This window comes from Aplidium turbinatum, chromosome 17 (genome assembly GCF_918807975.1).
Source record: "Aplidium turbinatum chromosome 17, kaAplTurb1.1, whole genome shotgun sequence".
In the NCBI taxonomy this organism is placed as follows: Eukaryota; Metazoa; Chordata; class Ascidiacea; order Aplousobranchia; family Polyclinidae; genus Aplidium; species Aplidium turbinatum.
In genome coordinates, this window is record NC_137488.1 from 307,188 (window position 1) to 330,031 (window position 22,844).

At 42.7% G+C, this 22,844-nt stretch overlaps 1 protein-coding gene across 1 annotated transcript in view; it reads right to left on the minus strand.

Moving 5' to 3' along the window:
- LOC145786816 (uncharacterized) overlaps positions 1–22,844 on the minus strand; it is a 296,407-nt gene that overhangs the window by 37,533 nt on the left and 236,030 nt on the right. Inside the window, exons 61-62 of the mRNA XM_082598556.1 lie at positions 11,593–11,737; positions 5,015–5,225 (exon numbers count right to left, since the gene is read on the minus strand). Coding sequence (XP_082454682.1) covers positions 5,015–5,225; positions 11,593–11,737 — 356 coding nt within the window. The remainder of the gene's footprint in view (positions 1–5,014; positions 5,226–11,592; positions 11,738–22,844) is intronic.

Here is a 22,844-nt window from a genome sequence, read left to right on the forward strand (position 1 = left end):
TTCTATGCCATTGAGGACACGCTGAATTTTGTCAGATACTCCCCTTATGTCAGGAAGACAAGCAAAAGGTTTGTAAGGAGGAAGCGAAGGTTTCGGTTTGGGTCGTTGTATGCAAGCAAGTTTTCGTGAAAATCCGTTAAGCATTAAAGTGTTGTGAATGTTTTTTTGTGGTGTGAATGTTCGAAATCATCCGTTATGTGAGTGTCCAGTCTGTTGTACAATGTTTTGGTCACTATAAGTTTTTGGTGTTTGGAGTATGTGAGTTGAAATGAGGTATCTGTCTGTATGTGTTGGTTTTTTGTATATAGTAGTAGTTGGTTGTTACTACGGCGAACCACTTTAATATCCAAAAATGAAATTGTGCCGGTGACTTCATGTTCTATGGTAAATTGAATGGATGTTGAAATGCTGTTAAGGTGTTTGTGAAAATCATTAACTGCAGTTTTTTTGATGCAAAACGTGTTAAAACGTGAACCCGAGTATAGTAAAGCAAATTTAAGTGTTCAGCTAACCTCCACTCGTCATGTAACACCAATAACGAGCAAGCCAGTAAAGTAATGGAACTTTCGCAAGGCTGACTGGAAGCGCTACGGCACAATTACCACCAGTTTGCTAAGGAGCTTCCTTCTCCAGATGCTACCAACGCGGACAAAGCCTACCAGGACTTCTGCGACCTAACCCTCTACGCTGCAAAAAAGTGCATTCCTCGTGGCTGCAGAAAATTCTACATACCGTGCTGGGATAATGAATGTAAAACACTATTCCTCACCACACAAGCCTCCATTGGCAACGCATCAGACTTAGCAGCCAGCAAGCTGATCACAAGGCTTGATAACAACAGACGAGAACGATGGGAAGAGACGGTCCAAAACATCGACTTCACCCACTCAAGCCGTAAAGCATGGTCCACGATAAACAGGCTAACTGGCAGGTCCAGACAACAGCTTGGAGAACGCCCCATTACAGCCAACTCTATTGCATCACAACTTGTGAATAATGGGGTATACGCCTTAGGGGATAAAAGCACGGCTCGCCAAGTGGCTAAGGAAGTGTCTGAACTGTGGAAGATTCCAACACCACCTGAGCAAAGTATATCCCGAGACTTCACCCACGAAGAATTCCAGCATGCTTTAAACCTCCTAAAGCCAGGTAAAGCACCGGGCCCAGACCATATATGCCCAGAGTTCATCATCCACGCCGGCAAAGCACTAAAATCTTGGCTGCACGATTTCCTCTCTTCCTGCCTGCACCACCTAAAAATACCCAAAACTTGGAGACGAGCTGACGTCATAGCCATTCCAAAGCCCAACAAGCCCCTGGATGACGCTAGGAGCTACTGTCCTATCTCACTCCTATGCAACCCCTATAAAATCCTCGAAAGGCTCATCCACACCCGAGTCGATCCAATCATCGACCCACTCTTACCACCAGAGCAAGCGGGTTTTCGCCGAGGCCGATCAACTGTAGAACAGGTCACTCGCATGAGCCAAGACATAGAGGATTGTTTTGAGGAAAAGAAAAAGGCTGGTGCCGTATTCATTGATCTCACTGCAGCATATGACACAGTGTGGCACCGCGGCCTCGCCTGCAAACTTCTTCACCTTCTTCCCGACCGGCACATGGTCAGAATGATTATGGAGCTTGTCTACAACCGCAGTTTCACCCTCACCACCGAACGCGGACGAAGAAGCAGGCCAATACGCCTCAAGAACGGTGTTCCCCAGGGATCTGTCCTGGATCCACTCCTTTTTAATGTTTACATCCATGACCTTCCACCAACAACATCTAAGCTGTATGAGTGTATGCCTATGCTGACGATCTGGCTATGGTGCATAACGCTTCGGAATGGTCTCCACTGAAAAGGACCCTAACTCAAGATATGGCTAAGATGTCCGACTACCTCCACAAGTGGAGACTCAAGCTCAGTAAATCTAAAACGGTGTCGACTGCTTTCCATCTAAACATTAAGGAATCAAAGCGTGAGTTGACCATCAACATCGATGGAAACATTCTGCCCTTTAACCCCACTCCAGTCTATCTTGGTGTTAGTTTGGACAGGACTATCACGTACCGACACCACTTGGAATCACTTCGCAAGAAAGTAACATCACGCGTTGCCCTTATTCGTCGACTGGCAGGTACGAGCTGGGGTGCGACAGCAACAACTCTGCGCACCACTACCCTGGCTCTTGTCCATTCCACCGCGGAGTACTGCGCCCCTGTATGGTGTCGTAGTGCTCATACTCACTTGCTCGACAAACCCATCAACGACGCCTTACGTATTGTATCGGGATGCCTGAAATCTACACCTACTGAATTTTTACCAGTTCTTTCAGGCATCGCCCCTGCTGAGCTTCGCCGCAAAGCTGCCACACTCTCCCTGGCTCGCCGGTCACTGGAGCCACACCACGCGCTCCACAGCTACATCACCAGATCGGTAATAAAGAGAGAAGCCCCTTTGTCGCTCAAGCACAATCTTTGCTGGAGCACAACACCAGTGCCTCATCCTGGATCGCCAATACCTGGCAAGAGGAGTGGACAAACAACACCTCCAGACTCCACACCTTTGTTCCCGACGCTGGACCCATGCCACCAGGAAAGGAGCTTAGCCGACCTGCCTGGGTACGGTTGAATCGCCTCCGCACGGGTGTTGGGCGCTTTGCTTACTTGATGCACGAATGGGGCCAATCAACATCTGCGGCATGCAACTGTGGTGCAGAGGAACAGACAGCAGATCACATCCTATACCACTGCCCGACGTTTACTCCTCCAAGGGCAGTTGGCCTGTCAACGCTGGAGGACTCTACAATCAAGTGGTTGCTCGAAGAATGCCCGGACATTTGACCTCAATGAAATGTAGTCCAAAAACAACCTCTCATACGAAAGAAGAAGAAGTGTTCAGCAGTCATCTCCGAGCATAATTTTCAGAACACCTGTGTGTTTAATGCTCCATTCTTTACAAAGTTTACCGCCTTGATCACTGTGTTCAGAACACGTTGAAGAGATTCTGACAGAGTTTTCGATGCAAGGGCATGTCTGTGTATCATGCAATGCATTGAGACGCATGAGGTGAACGACTACGAACTAATTTTTGCAGGCCACTTCTAGCTCCTAACACGGAAGGAGTGACGTCAGTGCATATACCACGAACATTTTCCCGGTCGAGTCCTTCTTGCTGGTCAAAAAACGCTGCCAACCTTTCCATCACACCAACAGCTCTCACATTGCTCTCTAATGCAGAGCAAAACATGATATTGTCTTTTGTCTTTTTCTGTCATGTATTTGCAAAACACAAAGAGCTGGGAAGCAAGCTGCAATGTCGGTTTGATGCAATTTCAAACGTTCACACCTTTATCCTTGTCACTTGGATGAACTTTTTCCAGGTGAAGTTTCAGTTTTGATGACCTCAATGAATGATGACTTAAAGTTAAACTTAAAGAAACTTAAAGTTTCTAAATCTAAAGTTTAAACTATTCACACTTAGCCTGTTAGGCTACTCTGTGCATAGTAATAAACATATCAAAACACACAGTTTACTCTTTCTTTGGATTATATCTTTTCAGAATACAGAGGTGTACTATATAGGTCTAAAGCAGCTGAACCACACAGAACACTCTCCTGATAGTCACAGTGGTTCTCAACATTTATGCCGTATTCTTCCTTTGAAAGCCTCAAGCATTGTCAACTCTTCCCCAAAATAATCCACAAAACAATATACTATAGCCTACGAATTAAAAAGCGGATCTGCAGAAGTTCAAGTAGGCTACCGCTTTTAAAGATGGCTTAATTGTAACCACAAAGTAGTTTTTTACACAATAAAGTGTTGTAAAAACTAAGTTGATGTAAAACTGTGTGTTGCAGTAATTAGAATAATGATTACCACTGTGTAGTTAAAAACAGCAGCATCATTCAATGTTACTACAATCAGAACTACTAAACAAGTACACAAGTGTAATATTAACTATAGTGACAAAAATGAATCAAAATTTTTCTATAAATCTCTCAATTCTTCCTAGACGCAACCTTGATGACGTCATGAACAGCGTAGCTTCTGATTGGTTCGTGGTTTATTAGAAATCTGCTTGTTAAAGTGCCTACCTATTCGACATGAATCCTGTCCCACATTCCTGGGAGTGATCCTGGATCGGCAATTCACGTATAAAAACACTGTGGTTCAGTTCGTGCCAAAGCATCAGCAAGAAATAACCTTCTCAGATGTCTAGTCGGGTCGACTTATGGATCCAAACCGACAACAATGCGCATAGTGCCCTAGCGCTTGTGTACAGTGTTGCCGAATATGCTTTTCCAGTCTGGTGCCGCAGCACACATGCAGGAAAAGTAGATGTCGCCCTTAATGACACCATGCGCATAATCACTGGATGCCTGCGTCCAACCCCCACAGGCTTATCTTATTACTAACGATTTCAGGTATCGCACCACCAAAACTACGCAGCGAGAATTCCACCATATGGCTCGCTTTAAAGGCAGAGGATCGCCATCTTCTCCACACTATAGTCCTTGATGCACAACAAGGTGTCTATGTGCACAACAGTTCACATGTCAACGCCTGCCTTCCAGGACCAGGCGTCCTTTTTCTCGACAGGTTGTGGCGCTTCATGAAGATCACCTCGATCTTATGAAGTCATGGAGAGACCACTGGGAAATCATCTCACGGCCAGATGTCACACCAAACACTAAAGTACCACCTGGCTCAGACCTGCCAAGAAAAGAATGGGTGACTTTGAATCGCCTCCGTACTGGTGTTGGTCGCTTCAAACACAATATGTTTACCTGGGGGTTGTGTGACTCACCAGCCTGTGTTTGTGGTGAATGTCAAACAGCACAGCACATCATAAATCACTATCCAGTGTTTAGACCTACAGAACATGTGGATCTCATATTGACCCTGGTATGAAGACATTGCAATAGTTGAAAAAATTGGGAGATGTTGCCTGAAATGCTGCCTCATAAGCAAGAAGAAGACGTAAAAAAACAACTACACTCATTAACTCACTTGCCCTGGCTTCTGCGTCCTCTGTCTCATCATCTTGTCGTTTCCTTCTTTTTGCGTCTGAAGATACTATCTCCTCTTTATCACCTTCTGCGTCTGCCAAAGACTCGATGGCCTTGTTGTAGTAAGCATCATAATGAAAAAGAGAATAGACTTCAAGAGATGCATCAAGTTTAGGTGGAATAGTTTCGTCATAAGTCGCAGCAAAGTATTCCTGCAACGGCAGTATATAAAAGAGAACAACATGTAATAGATAAATTCGTTTTCAGATAATAAACATGAAGATTTAAACAAAACATATTATAAATACCTTGATAAAAACCTACTTTATTAAAACGACGTGACTGACCAATAAAAAATATTTTATAATGCTTGCCATTTTTCGCTAACCTTTGAGGTTAACACCTGTGTAGAATCGCATTTGCTACAGACTTCACGATTGATATAATCCCCTGTTAACAGGTTACACATCTTAAGTCTCCGGAAAAGGGCTCTGCATTTGAAGAGCACGTATCTGACCAACTTCAAGCTTCTGATATTGCCAGTGGTAGTGTTGAAAATTTATGAACTGTGCTGCAATCAAGTTTAAAAAAGCCGATTGGAATCAATACAGCTTCCTCACCAGTGAGTCTGCTGCAAAGTTACCATCGACTGAAACATGCAACGCAGACGAGGCATACCAGGACTTCTGCAATGCCATAATAACTGCGGTAAAGGCCACAATTCCACGTGGCCATCGAACCAGCTATACACCATGCTGGGACTCTGAGTGTGAAGCTCTCTATCGCTCATACCTAGTCGCCACAAGTGGTGCTGCTTCTAACACCGCCGCCACCAAACTACTTGAGCGGCTGGACACAAAGAAGCTTGTGCGATGGAACGAAGCTGTCCAAACCATCGACCTCTAACACTCAAGCCGCAAAGCATGGAGCATCATCAACAACTTCACTGGGCGCTCAGCAAACTCCCCTCGTCAGTGCCCCGTTTCTGCTAATGCCATCGCTTCCCAGCTAGCGCAGAACAAGGTCTACAAGACAAAGGACAGCAAGGCATCCCGCCTTGTTGCCAAGGAAGTATCTGCCCTGTGGCGAGTGGAAACATCACAAGAAGAAACAATCTCTGGAGACTTCACTCCAAAGGAATTCGCCACCGCCCTCCGCCTAATGAAACCACACATGTCTCCAAGGCCGGATAAGATCTGCCCTGAGCTTGTGCTCTATGCTGGCCATGCCCTAAAGTCCTGGTTACGTAGATTCCTCTCTTCCTGCCTTGCACCACCTCACAATCCCAAAAATCTGGAGTAGAGCTTTAGTAGTTGCGATCCCTAAGCCTCACAAGCCACCAGAGGACCCAAGGAGTTATCGTCCGATATCCCTCCTCTGTGTTCCTTTCAAGATCCTCGAAAGACTGATCTATGCCCGCGTCAACCCAATTATCAGTCCGCTCCTTCCAAAAGAGCAAGCTGCGTTTCGGCGCGGAAAATCCACCGTAGATCAGGTCACACTCTTAACCCAAGACATCGAGGATTGCTTTGAGGCAAAAAAGGCCGGCGCTGTCTTTCTAGATCTCACAGCTGCCTATGACACCGTATGGCATCGCGGCCTTACTTGCAAGCTGCTTCGCCTGCTTCCTGACCGACATACGGTTCATATGATTATGGAACTTGTCAGGAATCGAAGCTTTACCCTCACCACCGGTAGCTCAACGCGAAGCAGACTGAGACGCCTGAAAAAAGACGTTCCACAGGGATCGGTCCTGGCTCCACTTCTTTTCAACATCTACACCCACGACCTGCCAACTACGGTCTCCGCAAAGTACGCTTATGCGGACGATCTGGCAATTCTCCACTCCACAAAGTCGTGGGAAAATCTAGAAGACACCTTGAGCCAGGACATGAAAACTATCTCAGCCTATCTCCAGAACTGGCGACTGAAACTCAGCGAAAACAAAACTGTGGTAGCAGCTTTCCACCTCCACAATCGGGAAGCTGATCGTGAGCTACACGTCCAGAACAACGGAAAATCTCTGTCCTTCTGCCCCGAACCAAGATATCTTGGGGTAACACTGGACAGATCGCTCATATACCGCCACCATTTGGTGTCACTGCGGAAGAAACTCACATCCATCCCGCGCTGCGCTACTCAAGCGCCTGGCAGGCTCTTGCTGGGGGCGAGGGCTGACACTTTCGTATAGCAGCCTTAGCCCTTGTCTACTCTTCAGCAGAGTACTGTGCACCTGTTTGGCGCCGCAGTGCTCACTGCCATAACATCGACACTGCCATAAACAGCGCCCTGCGCACAGTGACCGGATGCCTGCGTCCCACACCATTGGACAATCTCCATATTCTCGCTGGCATCCAACCCGCTGAGCTTCGTCGCGAAGAAGCCACTTTGTCCCTCCGTCGACGGGCACTGGAGCCTAACCACCTTCTCCACCACAAGATCTCTGCTCCACCAAACGAGCACTCTCGTCCACTGAAATCAAGACACCCATTCGTGCCAGCCGCTCGGCTTCTTATCAACGAAGCTGATGTACAAGACATCTCTGCGGCTACTTGGGCGAACCATAAATGGAGTTCTGAATGGAATTCAAGCGCCACCAGACTCTATTCGTTCATCCCCGACGCCGACACACGCCCCATCGGCCTGACACTACCAAGACAGGCATGGGTGCGCCTCAACTGTCTCCGTACGGGCGTCGGGCTTTTCCGATCAACCATCCACCAATGGGGAATGGCCTCTTCCTCCTCCTGTGAATGTGGTGCCGAGGAACAGACCGCAGACCACATCATCAATGACTGTTCCATCTTCAAGCCACCTAACGGAGTGGAAGGTCTGCGTGTCATGGATGATGAAACCAAAGACTGGCTGCTCTCTAGTAGCCTTTCAGTGTAGTCCGGGAACATCGTGAATCTGGGGTGGTAAAAGGATAGACTCTCGGCCCCAGAGGCTCACACGACGACGACGACGAACATGGACATGATAGTAGAAGCGCTACAAAAAATGAAAAATGGCAAAGCCCCAAGCTCTTTAGGGATCGTTGTCGAGATGATTAAAGCTGGCGGTGATCGTACAGCAGAATTAATAGCTGAACTTGTGAATGCTATTATTCAAGAAAAACGAGTGCCTGATGAATAGAACTTATTTTGCTTCATCACTTTTTATAAACGCAAAGGTGATGCTGTTGACAAAAGGAAATTACAGAAACATCAAGTTTCAGGAACAAGTTCTCAAACTCATTGAGGGGGTGCTTGAGCCTATCATCCGTGAGCAAGCCGATATTGATTCGATGCAGTTTGGTTTTATGCATGGACATGGAACCACTGATACGATTTTTATTCTGCGTCCATTGCAAGAGAAGTCCATTGCAAGAGAAGTTTCTAGCAAAGCAGAAAAACTTGTTCGTTGATTTAGTTGACCTGGAAAAGGCTTTTGATCGAGTGCCAAGAAAGGTGATATGGTGGGCTATGTGATATGTCGCTATTAGTAGTAGTTTCGTTTGGCGTTTGCACATTTGAATCTCGTTGTCTTTTAGCCAGTTTTTAAATATATTTAAACTGTGTTGTGTTGAAACCACTGGGTAGTGCAGTTCACGGACAGTCTAAAATCAAATGATCAATGGTTTGCCTTCCTTTTCGCAATTTGGACAAATTGGTGTGTTTTGATAGCCCCATCGATGAAGAGTGGTAGCAGTTCGGGTATGACGGGATAAAATTATACTGTAACTAATCCATTCCTTTCTGTTGCATGTCAAGAAACATTGGAGAGGTAGCTTTGAATCGTCGATAATGTTTCAACAATACAGTCGACTTTTCGTCCAGTAATCAGTCCATTTATGATTTAGATCATAGTTCTAGGTTGTAAAAGAGATGACGTGATTTTAGTCGATGGGTGTTCGTTTTTGCTGGATTATGTTTTGTAATGGTGAGTTTCTTCAAGTATTACCAGCTTATTGCAGTCTATGATTTAGTTTGGCTGTGATTTCTCCTCTTCTTACATGTGGTGGGGAAATTTCACTCATCGTGGGTAGCATCGAGTCAGTGTGTGCACATTGTTCCCATACGGGAGTAATGTGCACAGGGTTCCCATACAGCATTCCGCCACTTAATTGTACAGTACTATAGTGGAAATACAACAAGGCATTTTGAGACACATCCCAAGCTTGTTCCAGCTAAATTTTTTGATTAATGAGTTTCTTGTTTTCAGTTTAGCTCCTGTCAAGTGTAACTCCGAGATATTTGGAATGTTTTGCAAGGTGGTGGTTAAGGTGAAAAAGAGTTGCAACTGTTCTGGCGGTGTTTATACGCAAGCACCATTGTTTATGGGTTGGCTCCAGTACTGATCCTTGAGGATCTCCATTTTTAATTTTATATTCTTTACTAGTCTTTCCCCCAAGACATTATGTGAAAATAGCAAGATCCTGTCATTTTGTAGAAAAGTTGAAGTATCTTTTTGGTTTGGAATATTGCGATTAAGAGCATTAAACCGTCACGTAAAACTGTATCATATCCCGCAGATAGGTCACTAAAAATTAAAACCATTTTTTTCTTGTTTTGAATCCAGTTTCAACGTGCGGCCTCAAGGCCAGCACTTGTTCAGTAGTATTACGATTTATAACTAGCTTATTTGGGGGTCGACAAATAGGCTTTTTCCATTGAAGACTATGTGTTCGAATAATTTAAACATGCAGCTCAGCAGAGAGATCGGACGAAAGCTGGCTGGGTCCAATTCGGGCTTTCCTGGTTTGAGCAAAGCAATGACCTTTTCCTTTTTCCAGGATTTCGGAAACTTTCCAGTGTGAATGACATCTGTTAGGGCTTGCGCCAACCACTGCAGGGCTTTCTTGCCAATTGACTTTAGCATTTCAGGAAATATGCCATCTGGTCCAGCAGCTTTAGGTTCTTTAACAGCTACTTGCAGCTCTTCTGTTGTGATTTCCTGAGCAACGCTGTCATTTTTTTCTTCATATTCGTGATATATGTTGGTAATGTTTTTTAAACTTTAGTTTCGAATTTGTAATCAGGCGAGTGGTTTCCACTTTGTTTAATTTATTTGGCAATTTCATCCGCTGATACAGGAGGTTTTTGAGACTCGGATTGAGTAGAATTTGGGTCAAGACTTTTTAATTGTTTCCATGCTTCTTTGCTGGTGTGAATGAAGTTTAAGATTTCTACTTTTCCTATCCAACGCGTTTGTCGATCTTTTCTCGGTGAAGTTAGCAGTTTTAGCATTATGTATTTGTTCCTATTCTTTCAGTAATTTCTCGCTTTTTTTGGACTAACAAGGAATGTAATTCTTTCTTCTTCCCTTTGGTGTGAAAACTTCAGCAGTAGCAAATATGACTTTTGTGAAGTCTTCTATATTATGTTGTGTGGTATAGAGTTGTTTGCAATTGTTGTCAACCGTGGTTGAGAATTCTTCCCAGTTGGCTTTGTGGAAGTTCCTTCTTGGCTTTGGGATTGTTGGGATGGTATTGATCCTTGAACCAATCTGGAGCTATACTGACATATTAGGTCAATGTAGCTACAGTATATTAGGTCGATGATGAGTATGCAGGAAATGATACAAAACTTTGAAAGAGCATAGCAAAGGTAATTTATTTTTGTCAGTTGATAGAAAGCAGAGATCCGGCATGTATTCTTGTTTCCATCTAGCTGAGTAGAGTTTTTGTGCCTTTGAGTAAATTTGCCAGGAGTAATCATTTTGCATTAGCCCAATAACTAAGTTTTTCTTCATCCTTGTCATTTATTTTGTATCCGCATTTCGTGTGGCAACTATTAAAATCGCCAATATATATTGCGCGATGTTTGTAGGTGGGAATCAAGGGGTCGGACCATGTGCGGTTTGTAAATATTTACTACTTTTAAATCTTTTAAGGATATTGCATTTCGAAGGATGTGATTTTTGTCTAGTTCAGATTTAATCTTCATTGCTTTATCTGGTAACTTGATATGTCTTGAAACGCCGTATTGTTTTTGGGGTATCGCTGAAACCAAAGAGTACCCAGGAATTGTTGATCTGGAAGGGACTGTTGTTAAGTCTGTGATATGAGTTTTTGCAGTAGAACACAGTTGATTTGGTGTTTGGTAGAACGCTTGGACAGATATTCACATTTTGCCATTGATTGTCCTTTCACAGTAAGTGACATAATATGTTAATAGTTTTTCCAAATGGGGTTGATACATTGTTTGCAGAGCCTTGCTCATTTTTTTAATCTGCCGAACTCTGCATGTAGGCAACTGGAAGGCGGCGTTTTGTTGACACAGGGCCTCGACAGATCCAGTATTTACGTTACTGTTGGAGTTCATTTCATATAAGCTTTGGCGTGATGCCAGGTTGGGTCAATCTTACTCTGGCAGCTCGCTTGTAGTCAAATCAAGTATGGAAGTTCATGACCTTGTTTGCTTGACAGATTCCTCGGTGCTCGCAAGCCTCCACACGACAACGTGTCGACCTATTTTTCTTTTTCTTTTTTCGTATGAGAAGTTTTGTTTACATTTAGGGTTAGTAACCTTTTTGTAAAATAAGCTTATTTGAATGTTTGTTGTTCAAAAATGGCATGGTTAAAAATATAAAGCTGACCTTGTCAATATTTAGTATATCCTTAGCAGTCATCAGGCTGAGCAACGGTCCCAGAGAAGCGAGAATCGTCTCATCCCAGCTTTGTGCTTCATTAAAATAGTTGTAGACAAGTACCTGAAGCTGGGTTACGTGATCTTTTGTGAACCTGCCACAACACGAGAGACTTCAAATTGCAGTGTAAAATACATTTGGTATATAATAATAACACAACAAAGTAATAACTATATTTGATGTACCGGTAATAAGCAAAACACATGCAATAGCTCTCGACACCAGTGACATGTCATGACACGCGCAGTTGATGACTACTGAGGCATTATTTTTTTTATTTTTTAAATAAAAGCATTGTTGTACTGAATGATAACAAATTTTCGACATGCTTACAAAATTGTTCGAAACAAAAGTTATTTGAGTTGAAATAATTTGGTATATTTTTTATTTTCACTCAAAATTATAGTCTTGGTTTTGTTAGAAGAGGAGAACAATTAACTAGTTAAAGTTTAGATCAAACAAAGTAACCTGCAACTATTTTTTTGCAAATATTTGCTTATTTTAGAGCAGGATGGTCCAAGTTTGCCAGCATCTGAGGCCACATTACTATTTTCGTATTGCTTACGGGCCACACGGTACCCGGACATTTTGCAGAAAGGGCATTTTGCCGAAAGACATTTTGCCGAAAGGATATTTTGCCGAAAGACATTTTGCTGAATGGACATTTTGCCGAAACTCATTTCTGTGTTATATGTATCGATATTCTCCACAATGTGTTTTAGTCTACCGTTCACAACCTTAGTCCTTTCGGCAATTTGTCCATTCGGCAAAATGTCCGCGCACGGGGCCACACATTAATGAAATATAACGTAGACAGTTCATGTAACAGTTCAACACAAAAAGTTGTAAACTATATCTAAACATTTTGAACTCATGTAGTATTTATTGATCATCACTTATCTTGATTAATTCTTCTATAGCCTATCAACATGGATTTCAGAAGTTGATAATCGTAAGCAGACATCGAAAATTTCATCTTCCAACCTGTTCTTTGTGTTTGATTTCAGTCTTTTCATCATGAGCAAAGCACTTTAATGTCGGTACTCCCAAACATCAATAAAATTCCCAAAACAAAATCTCTTAACCTTGGAAACTTTTTTTGTTTACAACTCTCAAAAAACTTCGTTTCCCTCATTTTGTTCGATGTGAGAAGATTTGATTGTAAACCACTAAATTCTATCTAACATTTACAGCCTGAGTTTCGATTTTTATTTCCATTGAGCCATTGAAAAGTTTAAGTTTTTCTTTATCGAATCAAATTCAGGGTACTTATCATGAAATTCATTGCGCACGTTGACAAGCAATTCTGTAAAAACTGAAAATTTCAAATTCTGTAAATTTCTGTAAAAACAGAAAACTTCAGGTTTTCCTGATCAAGTAATGCTTGACATGATGGAAAATGATCAACGACATTATTTTGGAATGCAGCCATAGGTCCAAATACAAAAGCTTCAAAAATCCTGCAAAAGTTTCAACATATTGAAAAAATTGACATATATTTTAATCTTTTTGTTGCAGTGTTTTGTTTAAACTTCTGTTGACTTCTAAAATTTGAGATGAATTTAATGATGTAATAAATGTGTCATCAGTCAAAAGAATTTCACACTTCATTCCTTGAACTTCATCTCGCAAAAAAGGTATAAGATTAATTTTCGCGAAGAATAATAATAAAGTATAGCGTTTCAACTATCGAAGTTTTGAGTGAAGTGGCACATCTTCATATTGGACAAAACAAATCCTCCAGGAACTAGATAATTTTTTTTTGATTGGGCTTGATTTGTACATCTGATGTGAAAGATGATACTGTATTTGCTATGGCCGCTATGCTACCCATGATGTCATTCATTTACAATAAGGCTTTAGTGCACGATACTTTATAATCGTAGATGTACAGTAGAACGTTTGGTAATCCACACCATTGGTATTCATCACCATCTGTCACAAAAACTGCAACACTTTTCAAATTTACCATATGCTCTGGCGACAGATACGAGACTGTTGAAAATATCTGAACTTTTTTCTGTCCATACATTGGAACTGCTCGACTCTGATGTAATTTTTAGAACGGTAAAATTGATATCAACAGTGCGGATAAAAATTTGAAGTTGATTAATATCACTGCTTTCGTCCAAAAAAATATTTACACTGTTGATGATGATGGCGTATGAGCAATCTTTCCAGGCTAGATTGGAGGGCAGGAAATCTTCAGCCACTCAGCAGTCTCGTCGTCCAGGACCCTCAGACCATGCGCACCGTGTGGAGGCCGGTGGGTTAGGCAGTGGTGGATGACATGGTCTGCGGTCTGTTCCGTGGCACCACACTCGCATTCTGATGAAGGAGCCAGGCCCCACTTGTGCATGTCCGAACGAAAGCGGCCGACGCCAGTTCGCAGGCGGTTAAGCCTGACCCACGCAAGCCTTGCGAGGGACATCCCTGGTGGACGGGGATCGGCGTCGGGTATGAAGTCACGGAGCGTGGAGGTGTGATTTTGCCACTCCGTGTTCCACATGTGGTTCGTCCAGTGTGCCGCACTTAAACTAAGTTCTTCTGCGTTCTTAAGGAGTTGTTGTGCGGCAGGCACAAAGGGGCGTCTTGATTTCAGTCGCTGCTTTATAGGTGATGGTCGCTTGAGTGTTGCATGGAGGAGATGGTCGGGGTCCAAAGCGCGGTGAGTGAGAGAAATCGTGGCTACTTTACGGCGTAGCTCAGCAGGTTGGATGCCTGCTAGGATGGGTAGGCAGTCCGTTGGAGTGGGACGCAGGCATCCAGTCACAGTACGCAGTGCGTCGTTGATGGCGGTATCAATCTGGTGGGTGTGAAAACTACGACCATTATCTTTCTTGCAATAGTTCGATGAAAGGCGCAATGTCAACCTATTTTCGCCAGTTACAGAGATTGACATCGCGGGCCATATGCATTCGTTGAGAATGCGAAATTATTGGCAAAGTCTTACTGCATGTCAAGCTACTTTTTCTGAGCCTGAGTAATAAGAGACAAAAAAGCCTGATTTTTGAAAACATAGGTGGCTTGAGAGAGCGACAGCTAGAAATCTCAGATGCAAAGGATTCTATATTAATATGTATTTTAGCCTATATTTAAACTAATATCAATTACAACTAGGTTCCTTGGAGTGTGCTAGACTGGCAGAGTTCAATGTGGTTATTACTTGTCAATTCTTTTATTAAACAAAGTTATTTTTACTTCACAAACATATCGTATGAGTTACAAAATTTGTAAGATACAAGCAGGTGAAGCAAATGATTAGAAAACGCATAGAAGAAACGACGAGCGACAGGAAAACAATTGCATGTTCAAAGATGGATTATTGCGTTTGATACTCAGGGCTTCCCTGATTTTTGTCTAGTATGTAGATATGCCTCACGATGATGATGCAGATGGTAGCCCTAATGAAGACACAGAAAGGGAAAATGTAAGTGGCTGAAATGAAAATGCTGCGATGGTTTCTGGAGTTGACAAAGCTGGACAGAAAAAGAGATGAAATTACCAGAGAACAAATGCAAGTCGGAAAGCTGAAAGATCAGCTGAGAGAGACACGCCTTACATGGTTGGGTCACATGGTAAGGAGAGACAAAGATTATGTCGGAAGAAGTGAAAGAAGAGGATGCTGCTAACAAAGTGATGTGGTGGACTGCAATCTGCAACAGCGACCCCGCTTGCAATGGGAATATAGATAGGTTTTATGCGAGGGAATTGGAGAACAGATGCCATATTTGCCGGAAGACGATAGATAGAGAAGTATGGAAAAGTAAGAAAATTTTGTACTTTGGTTTTTGTTGATTTACAGAAAGTTTTCAAACGTGTTCACAGAAAAATCATCGGGCAAGCTTTCTGGAAGACAGAAATAATGGAGTGGGAAGTGAGATCATATGAAGTGAAATGTATAAAAAAGGTGAAACAGTAGTAAAACCAAGTAGTAAAGCTGATAATCGGAGATAGTAGAAAAGAGAGGGAAACAAAATATATTAGATCAAAGGCCTTCAACCTTTTTTGCATGCGACCATTTTAGCTGTAAAGTCAAGACATCCCTTTGTACCAGCTGCCTTGAATTATTACAACAATTCAGTAATTATACCACCAGTGTAGCACATTACATTGAAGGCACTTGAAACCCAGCATGGTGTGCCACCGATACCAAACTCCATGGTTTTATACCTCACCCGTTGGCACGCCCTCTGGTATGGACCTGTCCCGGCTGACTTGGGTTAAGCTGAACAGAATCCGAATAGGAGTTGGCCGCTTCCATTCCAACATGTACAAGTGGGGTTTGGCTCTTTCATCGGCCTGCGAATGTGGCGCGGAGAAACAAACTGCTGAGTATGTCCCAGCAAAGGACCAGCATATCCCATTTACAAGGCACCAAATGGAATGCGTGGTATAGCAACACTGGACGAAGCTACACTCACCTGGCTTTCCATCACCTTCCCTGAAATGCAAACAATTATGTTTCACATGAAAGAAAATGAAACAGTAAGAAAAGTGTTTGTATCCTCTGTGGATCCTTCTCTTGTACCATGGGCAAATCCTATAGATGTTTGCTGGAACACCCCTCCATTTTCTTGGAATCTTGATACTTATATGTGTGTGATGAGAGGAATAATTCTTGTTACAGTTTCTGCCTTGAGTATCAACTCCTTTCCTTGCCGTTTGCTGTTCACGACTTCTGCTAACAGCAAACGTCCTAATTTAGTTTCTCTCTCTTTTGTTGTAGACGCTCTTTCAGGTAGTGTTGTCAGCTGTGAAGATGGTTGTGGTTTGGTGTAAGCTTATACGTAAGAGTATCTTATTGTATTGTACTTTATGTTTTCAGATGTTTCGTTTTAAGTGAATAAAGCCTTATGTTAGGTTAATCTTGAGTCTACTTTATACGACAATTTATTCACTTAATAACATGAATAAGCATTTGAGGCCAAAAGAATTTGATGTTGATCCAAATGCACCTGAAGCTGCTAGGAAGTGGGAACACTGGAAACTTACCTTTCAAATCTACGTCAGAAGAATCGATGACACTACCGACGATGACAAACTGGCCGTTCTGATCAACCTTCTAAATACTTCCGTGTACTCGCTCATCAGCGAAGCCACAACCTACGACGATGTCCTGGCACGTCTTGAAGGGATGTATCTGAAGCCGGTAAACGAGGTCTTCGCTAGACACAAGCTTAATACATGTCGGCAAAAGCTGGGTGAGCCTCTTGAAGATTTTTTTCAAAGGCTGCAGAAACTTAGTACCGACTGCAATTTTAAAGCCGTTAGTCTTAAGGAAAACAAAGAAGCAGCCGTTCGAGATGCTTTTATTGCTGGAATTAACTCTGCGTATATTCGTCAGAGACTGCTGGAAGACAATGTGCTGCAACTTCAGCAAGCATTCGACAAAGCTCGAGCACTTAACGATGCCCGGTTAAATGCCGAGTCGTACCATACACCGGATGCTCAGGATGTTATCGCTTGCCCTCTTGCTGAAAACGTTTCTACCACAAGGACGCCTTATAAAAGTGAGTGTGCTGCCATGAAGCTAGAGATGTGTTTCTTTTGTGGTGCTAAACAGCACTCTCGGGCAAACTGTCCAGCGAACGATTGCATTTGTTTTAACTGCTAAAAGAAGGGGCATTTCGCTAAAGTTTGTCGAATAAAGAGAGGTTCCACGGAAACGCCGAAACTTACAGCAGCTGCTTGTGACGTGTCAACAAATCTTGCTGTCTTGTGTCCTATGCAAAATTCTGATGACGACAAACTTAATGTTGCTGTCACAATCAATGGTGTTTCTGGAAGAGGGCTCATCGACACAGGTGCTACCCGTAACCACATCAAGATGGACTTTGCTCGCCTCGCTAAACTTACTGTTGTCAAAAGAAACACGGAGAAAATTGACTTGGCAGTTGAAGGCGCATCTGTCAATACTTTTGGGTCTTGTTCTGCCTCAGTGGATCTATTAGATCGGAGCTATCGAGATAACGAATTCTCAGTGATGGATGGTTTGCTTTGGGATGTCATTCTCGGACGTGAGTTCCTAAAACAACACCGTAGTGTCAATTTCAACTTTGGGGGACCTGATAACTCTTTACACTTAGGTGTTCTGGATGCGTTAAGAGCGGTCAAACCAGTGCAATTATTCGAACATTTGACCTCGGATTGTCGTCCAGTTGCTTCAAAATCTAGACGCTATTCAAAAGCTGATCAGGAGTTCATTGAAAGTCAAGTTACTCAACTCCTTAAGGACGATATCATAGAACCCAGTTCTTCACCATGGCGGGCGCAGCTGGTTGTGGTAAAAAACGAAAACCACAAAAAGCGAATGTGTGTGGACTACAGCCAGACCGTAAATAGATTTACACATCTGGATGCGTATCCCCTTCCCAGTATGCAGAGTATTATCCATAATGTCTCACCTCCACTTTGGATTTACGGAGCGCCTATCATCAGATCCCTCTTCAACCAGAACGCAGTTATACAGCTTTCGAAGCTAATGGACGGTTGTTTCAGTTCAAGCGGATTCCTTTCGGACTGAAAAATGCAGTACCCTGTTTCCAACGGGTTATAAGCAATATTATTTCCACATACAAATGCAAAGGAACCTACGCTTACCTCGATGACGTCACCGTATGTGGCAATACGCGCGAGGAACACGACGAAAATTTGAAGACGTTTTTGGATGCAGCCAAAGAATGTAGGTTAACCTTAAATGAAGACAAATGTGTTTATGGTACAGAGACCATAACATTATTGGGGTACTGCATATCACATGGAGTAATGAAACTCGACCCTGACCGTGTTACACCTGTCCTTGACATGCCAATCCCAACAAGCCCGAAACAGCTCCAGCGCATGGTGGGAATGTTCGCATACTATGCGCAATGGGTACAGGGGTACTCCGAGAAAATTAAACCTTTAGTTGCGGCACGAAGATTTCCACTCGACGACGAAGCACTGCAAGCAATCAAGGCATTAAAAGAGGATCTCTCAGCAGCTGCACTTGGAGTTATTAATGAGCAGCTTCTTTTTGTGCTAGAAACTGATGCCTCAGACAATGCTATCTCAGCAACCCTAAACCAAGGTCGCCCTGTGGCCTTCTTCTCAAGAATGCTCAATAAGAATGAACGTCATCAGTCCAGTTTTGAAAAGGAGGCCTTAGCCATTGTGGAGGCTGTACGGAAATGGTCGTATTTCCTGGCAGGTAGACATTTTACCATAATTACGGATCAAAGGTCAGTAACATTCATGTACAACTTAAAAAACTATGGTAAAATCAAGAATGACAAAATTTTGCGTTGGCGCATGAGTCTTGGCGAATATGATTTTGATATAGCATACCGTGCTGGACACTGTAACGCTGCCCCCGATGCACTTTCTCGAGTTTATTGCGCCACTACGCATAGCAACGCCTTGTATAAACTTCACGATTCATTATGCCACCCTGGCGGTACTCGTTTGTACCATTTCGTTCGGGCGAAAAATTTACCATATTCTCTCGATGAAGTTCGTAACGTTGTACAAAGTTGTAGTATATGTGCCGAAGTAAAACCCAAATTTTACAAGCCTCCTCCAGCGCAAGTTATAAAAGCTACACAACCGTTCGAACGTATAAGTTTAGATTTTAAGGGTCCCTTGCCATCCTCAACTAAAAATCGATTTGTACTGACAATTGTTGATGAATTTTCACGCTTTCCATTTGCGTTTCCTTGTCGCAGTACGGATGCACAATCTGTAATTTCTTGTTTGAACAAATTGTTCTTTATGTTTGGAATGCCTGCCTATGTTCATTCCGATAGGGGCTCTGCATTCCTCTCGCGTGAACTCATCACTTACTTGCATAGCAGAGGAATTGCGTGTAGTCGCACATCTGTATACAATGCTCCTGGTAATGGTCAGTGTGAGCGGTATAATGGGATCATATGGTCCGCAGTCAAACTTGCTTTGAAATCACGTAAACTTAACATATCGCAGTGGGAACTTGTATTGTCTGATGCTTTGCATTCAATTCGGTCACTGTTGTGTACTGCTACAAATGAAACACCCCACGAACGGCTATTTTCGTTTAAACGTCGCTCATCCTTTGGTGTTTCCGTGCCTACGTGGTTGAGTACACCTGGCAATGTGTATTTGAAGTCTCATAGTCGCTCTACTAAATACGATCCACTTGTTGAGGAAGTGGAGCTTGTTCATGCCACTCCAAACTATGCCCGCATTCGATTCCCTACAGGGAGGGAAACAACAGTATCGCTCAGAGATATTGCACCGATAGGGCAGTCTTCATGTGAGCAGAATGTTTCGATGGACGCAGAACTGCCAGAGTCGGCGGACTCATTGCAGAGACATGACGTTGATGTTCCTACTGAAATTTCACGTGATGTTCCTGATAATTGTGATAATACTGATCGTGATCTTGACGTTTCATGTAAATCTAATGTACCTTCTCCTGTTGATTCCTCTCCCACTCCTCCAACTACCTTAAGGAGATCCACGCGTATAGGAAAACCTGTAGATCGTTATGAATGTGTTCCATACGTTTGAACTGTTTGTGCATAAACCTGTTTGCAAGTGTTTATGGTCATATTTTAGGGAGGATGAATGTGATGAGAGGAATAACTCTTGTTACAGTTTCTGCCTTGAGCATCAACTCCTTTCCTTGCCGTTTGCTGTTCACGACTTCTGCTAAAAGCAAACGTCCTAATTTAGTTTCTCTCTCTTTTGTTGTAGACGCTCTTTCAGTTAGTGTTGTCAGCTGTGAAGATGGTTGTGGTTTGGTGTAAGCTATACGTAAGAGTATCTTATTGTATTGTACTGTATGTTTTCAGATGTTTCGTTTTAAGTGAATAAAGCCTTATGTTAGGTTAATCTTGAGTCTACTTTATACGACAATGTGCCGCTAGTATCCAATTTCTTGTATTTTGGATCCATTTCAGATTATTGTTATGTCCTAACTTAGTGACAAATTCCTGTCTTTCTGTCAAGTTTTTATTTTTAACAAATTCCATTCATTGCTCAGTACAACTTTTCTAAAAAAATCACACTTTCTGATTGGCGGTAAAATTACGTTTCGGTGGAGTCTGAAATTAAAAATTAAATCAATTCTCATTGGCTTATTAAAATCACTCTTAGAAACCATCATTTCAAAACTTCAAGACAGCTTTCTGCTTTGATTTTACTACGCTGAAGAGATCGTAAGATCGAAACAGTGGTCTGTCCGTCTGAAATTTGTATGTCTTTTTAGACATTATTTTTTAGAGAAATAAAAAAAGAGCCAAAAGTTATTAGGCGGGTCAATATATGAAAAATATGGGGGTAACCCCAAAAAAATTTATACAAAAGGTTTTTTTGTTCTAAGTGTATGATTAGGTTGTACTATACCCCAGAAAAAAAGTCTACAAAAATCTGACCCCGGGAAAGTGGTCAATTTACATAATTTGAAAATGGTGACCCCCCAAATTTTTCAATGTACACAAAATTTTTTTTAGTTCAATTAACACACTATAAATGCATTAAACACATATAAACATGGTATCTATGCACCAAATGAACATATCAGAAACCGTCTGTGATGTCATTATGATGTCATGGAAGACATAGGCGTCGATTTTTTAACATTTAAGAAAAAATCTGAGGGGGCAAGATGATAAAAAGTGTGAAATATGTACCCAAATTTGAACAGTTCCATAAAATTACACTGTCAAAGCTACAAAAAAGAACTGAAAAGCAGGGTGGCTGCCCCCCAAACAATTTCTACTGGGGGGCGCGCCCCCCCCCCTGCCTCCAGGGAATCGACGCCTATGATGGAAGAGTATATGCACTAAACGTCAGAGAATGTCAGAGATGAAGTACCATTTTTCAAGTTATGATTGTTACATACTAGTAGTCATTACAATTATCATCGGTACTGTCTGTGTCGTCTTGATCCAATGAAAGGACGTTGTTTGGGTTTTCATAGGACACAAGTTGGCATTGTCCACAAGGGTCAGGTCTGATGGACATTCTCGAAACTGTTTATGGGGACAATGCAGTAAAGCATATGATGGGTGGCAAAGCTGTGCAGAGAGCTTTGCGGGGCCACCTCTTGATAGAAAAATGCTTGAATGGATGCTGGTCTCTGAAATGATGGATAGTGATCCCGAGTTAGCTGGTTCAGTGAAGTCGTGTGAGGACATGTACACCTTGTTGATAGAAGGAAAGACCACATTGGAAACAGTAGCTACTTTGGAGACAAATGCTAAACTTCAGCAAGCACTTGACAAGAAGAAACTTGGCTTGTTTGATAAATCCAGGACAAGTAAGCTTTGGATTTCTTACATGAACATGGTCAAATGTACACGAATGCTGCTGATGGCAGATCGAATTGGTTCCTGGGATAGACATCTTAGTGCTGTTGCCGAGTGCTTACCAATATTTGCTGCTGCAGGGCACCACAACTACTTGAAATCAGCATACTTGTACTTGCAAAACATGGAAAACCTCAAAATGAAGGACCCTGCTGTCTTCAAGAAATTTCAGGATGGATTACATGTCATCAGGCGAACCGACAAAGTCTGGGCTGGCCTTGGTTCGGACCTTGTAATTGAACAGACATTGATGAGATCGCTAAAGACAACCGGTGGCTTGACAAGGGGTAGTGGAATGAGCGAGGAGCAGCGAGCCTTGTGGGTGTTATCCTCACCAGCTTGTTCAGAGTACAATCATGCGATGGAGGACTTCAACAAGCGTAGCATTTACAACGAGTGCACAGCATAAGGAAATGAGTGGGGCAAGGATGAAGAGAGATCAGGCCGACCTCGCGAAAATCAAAGAAAAGCTCCAATCATTCAGTCCATTTTGTGCGGATACAACGCTGAGGAACATCATCACTGGAGTGATTGCGAAAGATAGCGTAAATGTTGATGACTATCGAACAGTCGGGAGGAAAATCTTAAAAAAAATGGAAGGTCAGCCAGTTTTTACATATGCAAGTAAACAGAAGGACAAAGTGAAAACTTTACGTGATTCATGTTGCATCAAAGTTTCCCAAGATAGATCCATCGATCCCGCCCTACTTTTTCAGAGACTTTTGGTCATATCGAATGCAGGTGACTTTTCTCTAGAGGAGGTTCTAGAATACGAACTGAGCCCATTCCCACCTGCCCTGATTGAGACCAGCAACATTATGAGGAAGCCAGAGAAAACACAGCTTGCTAAAGCAATCGATGAGTACGCAA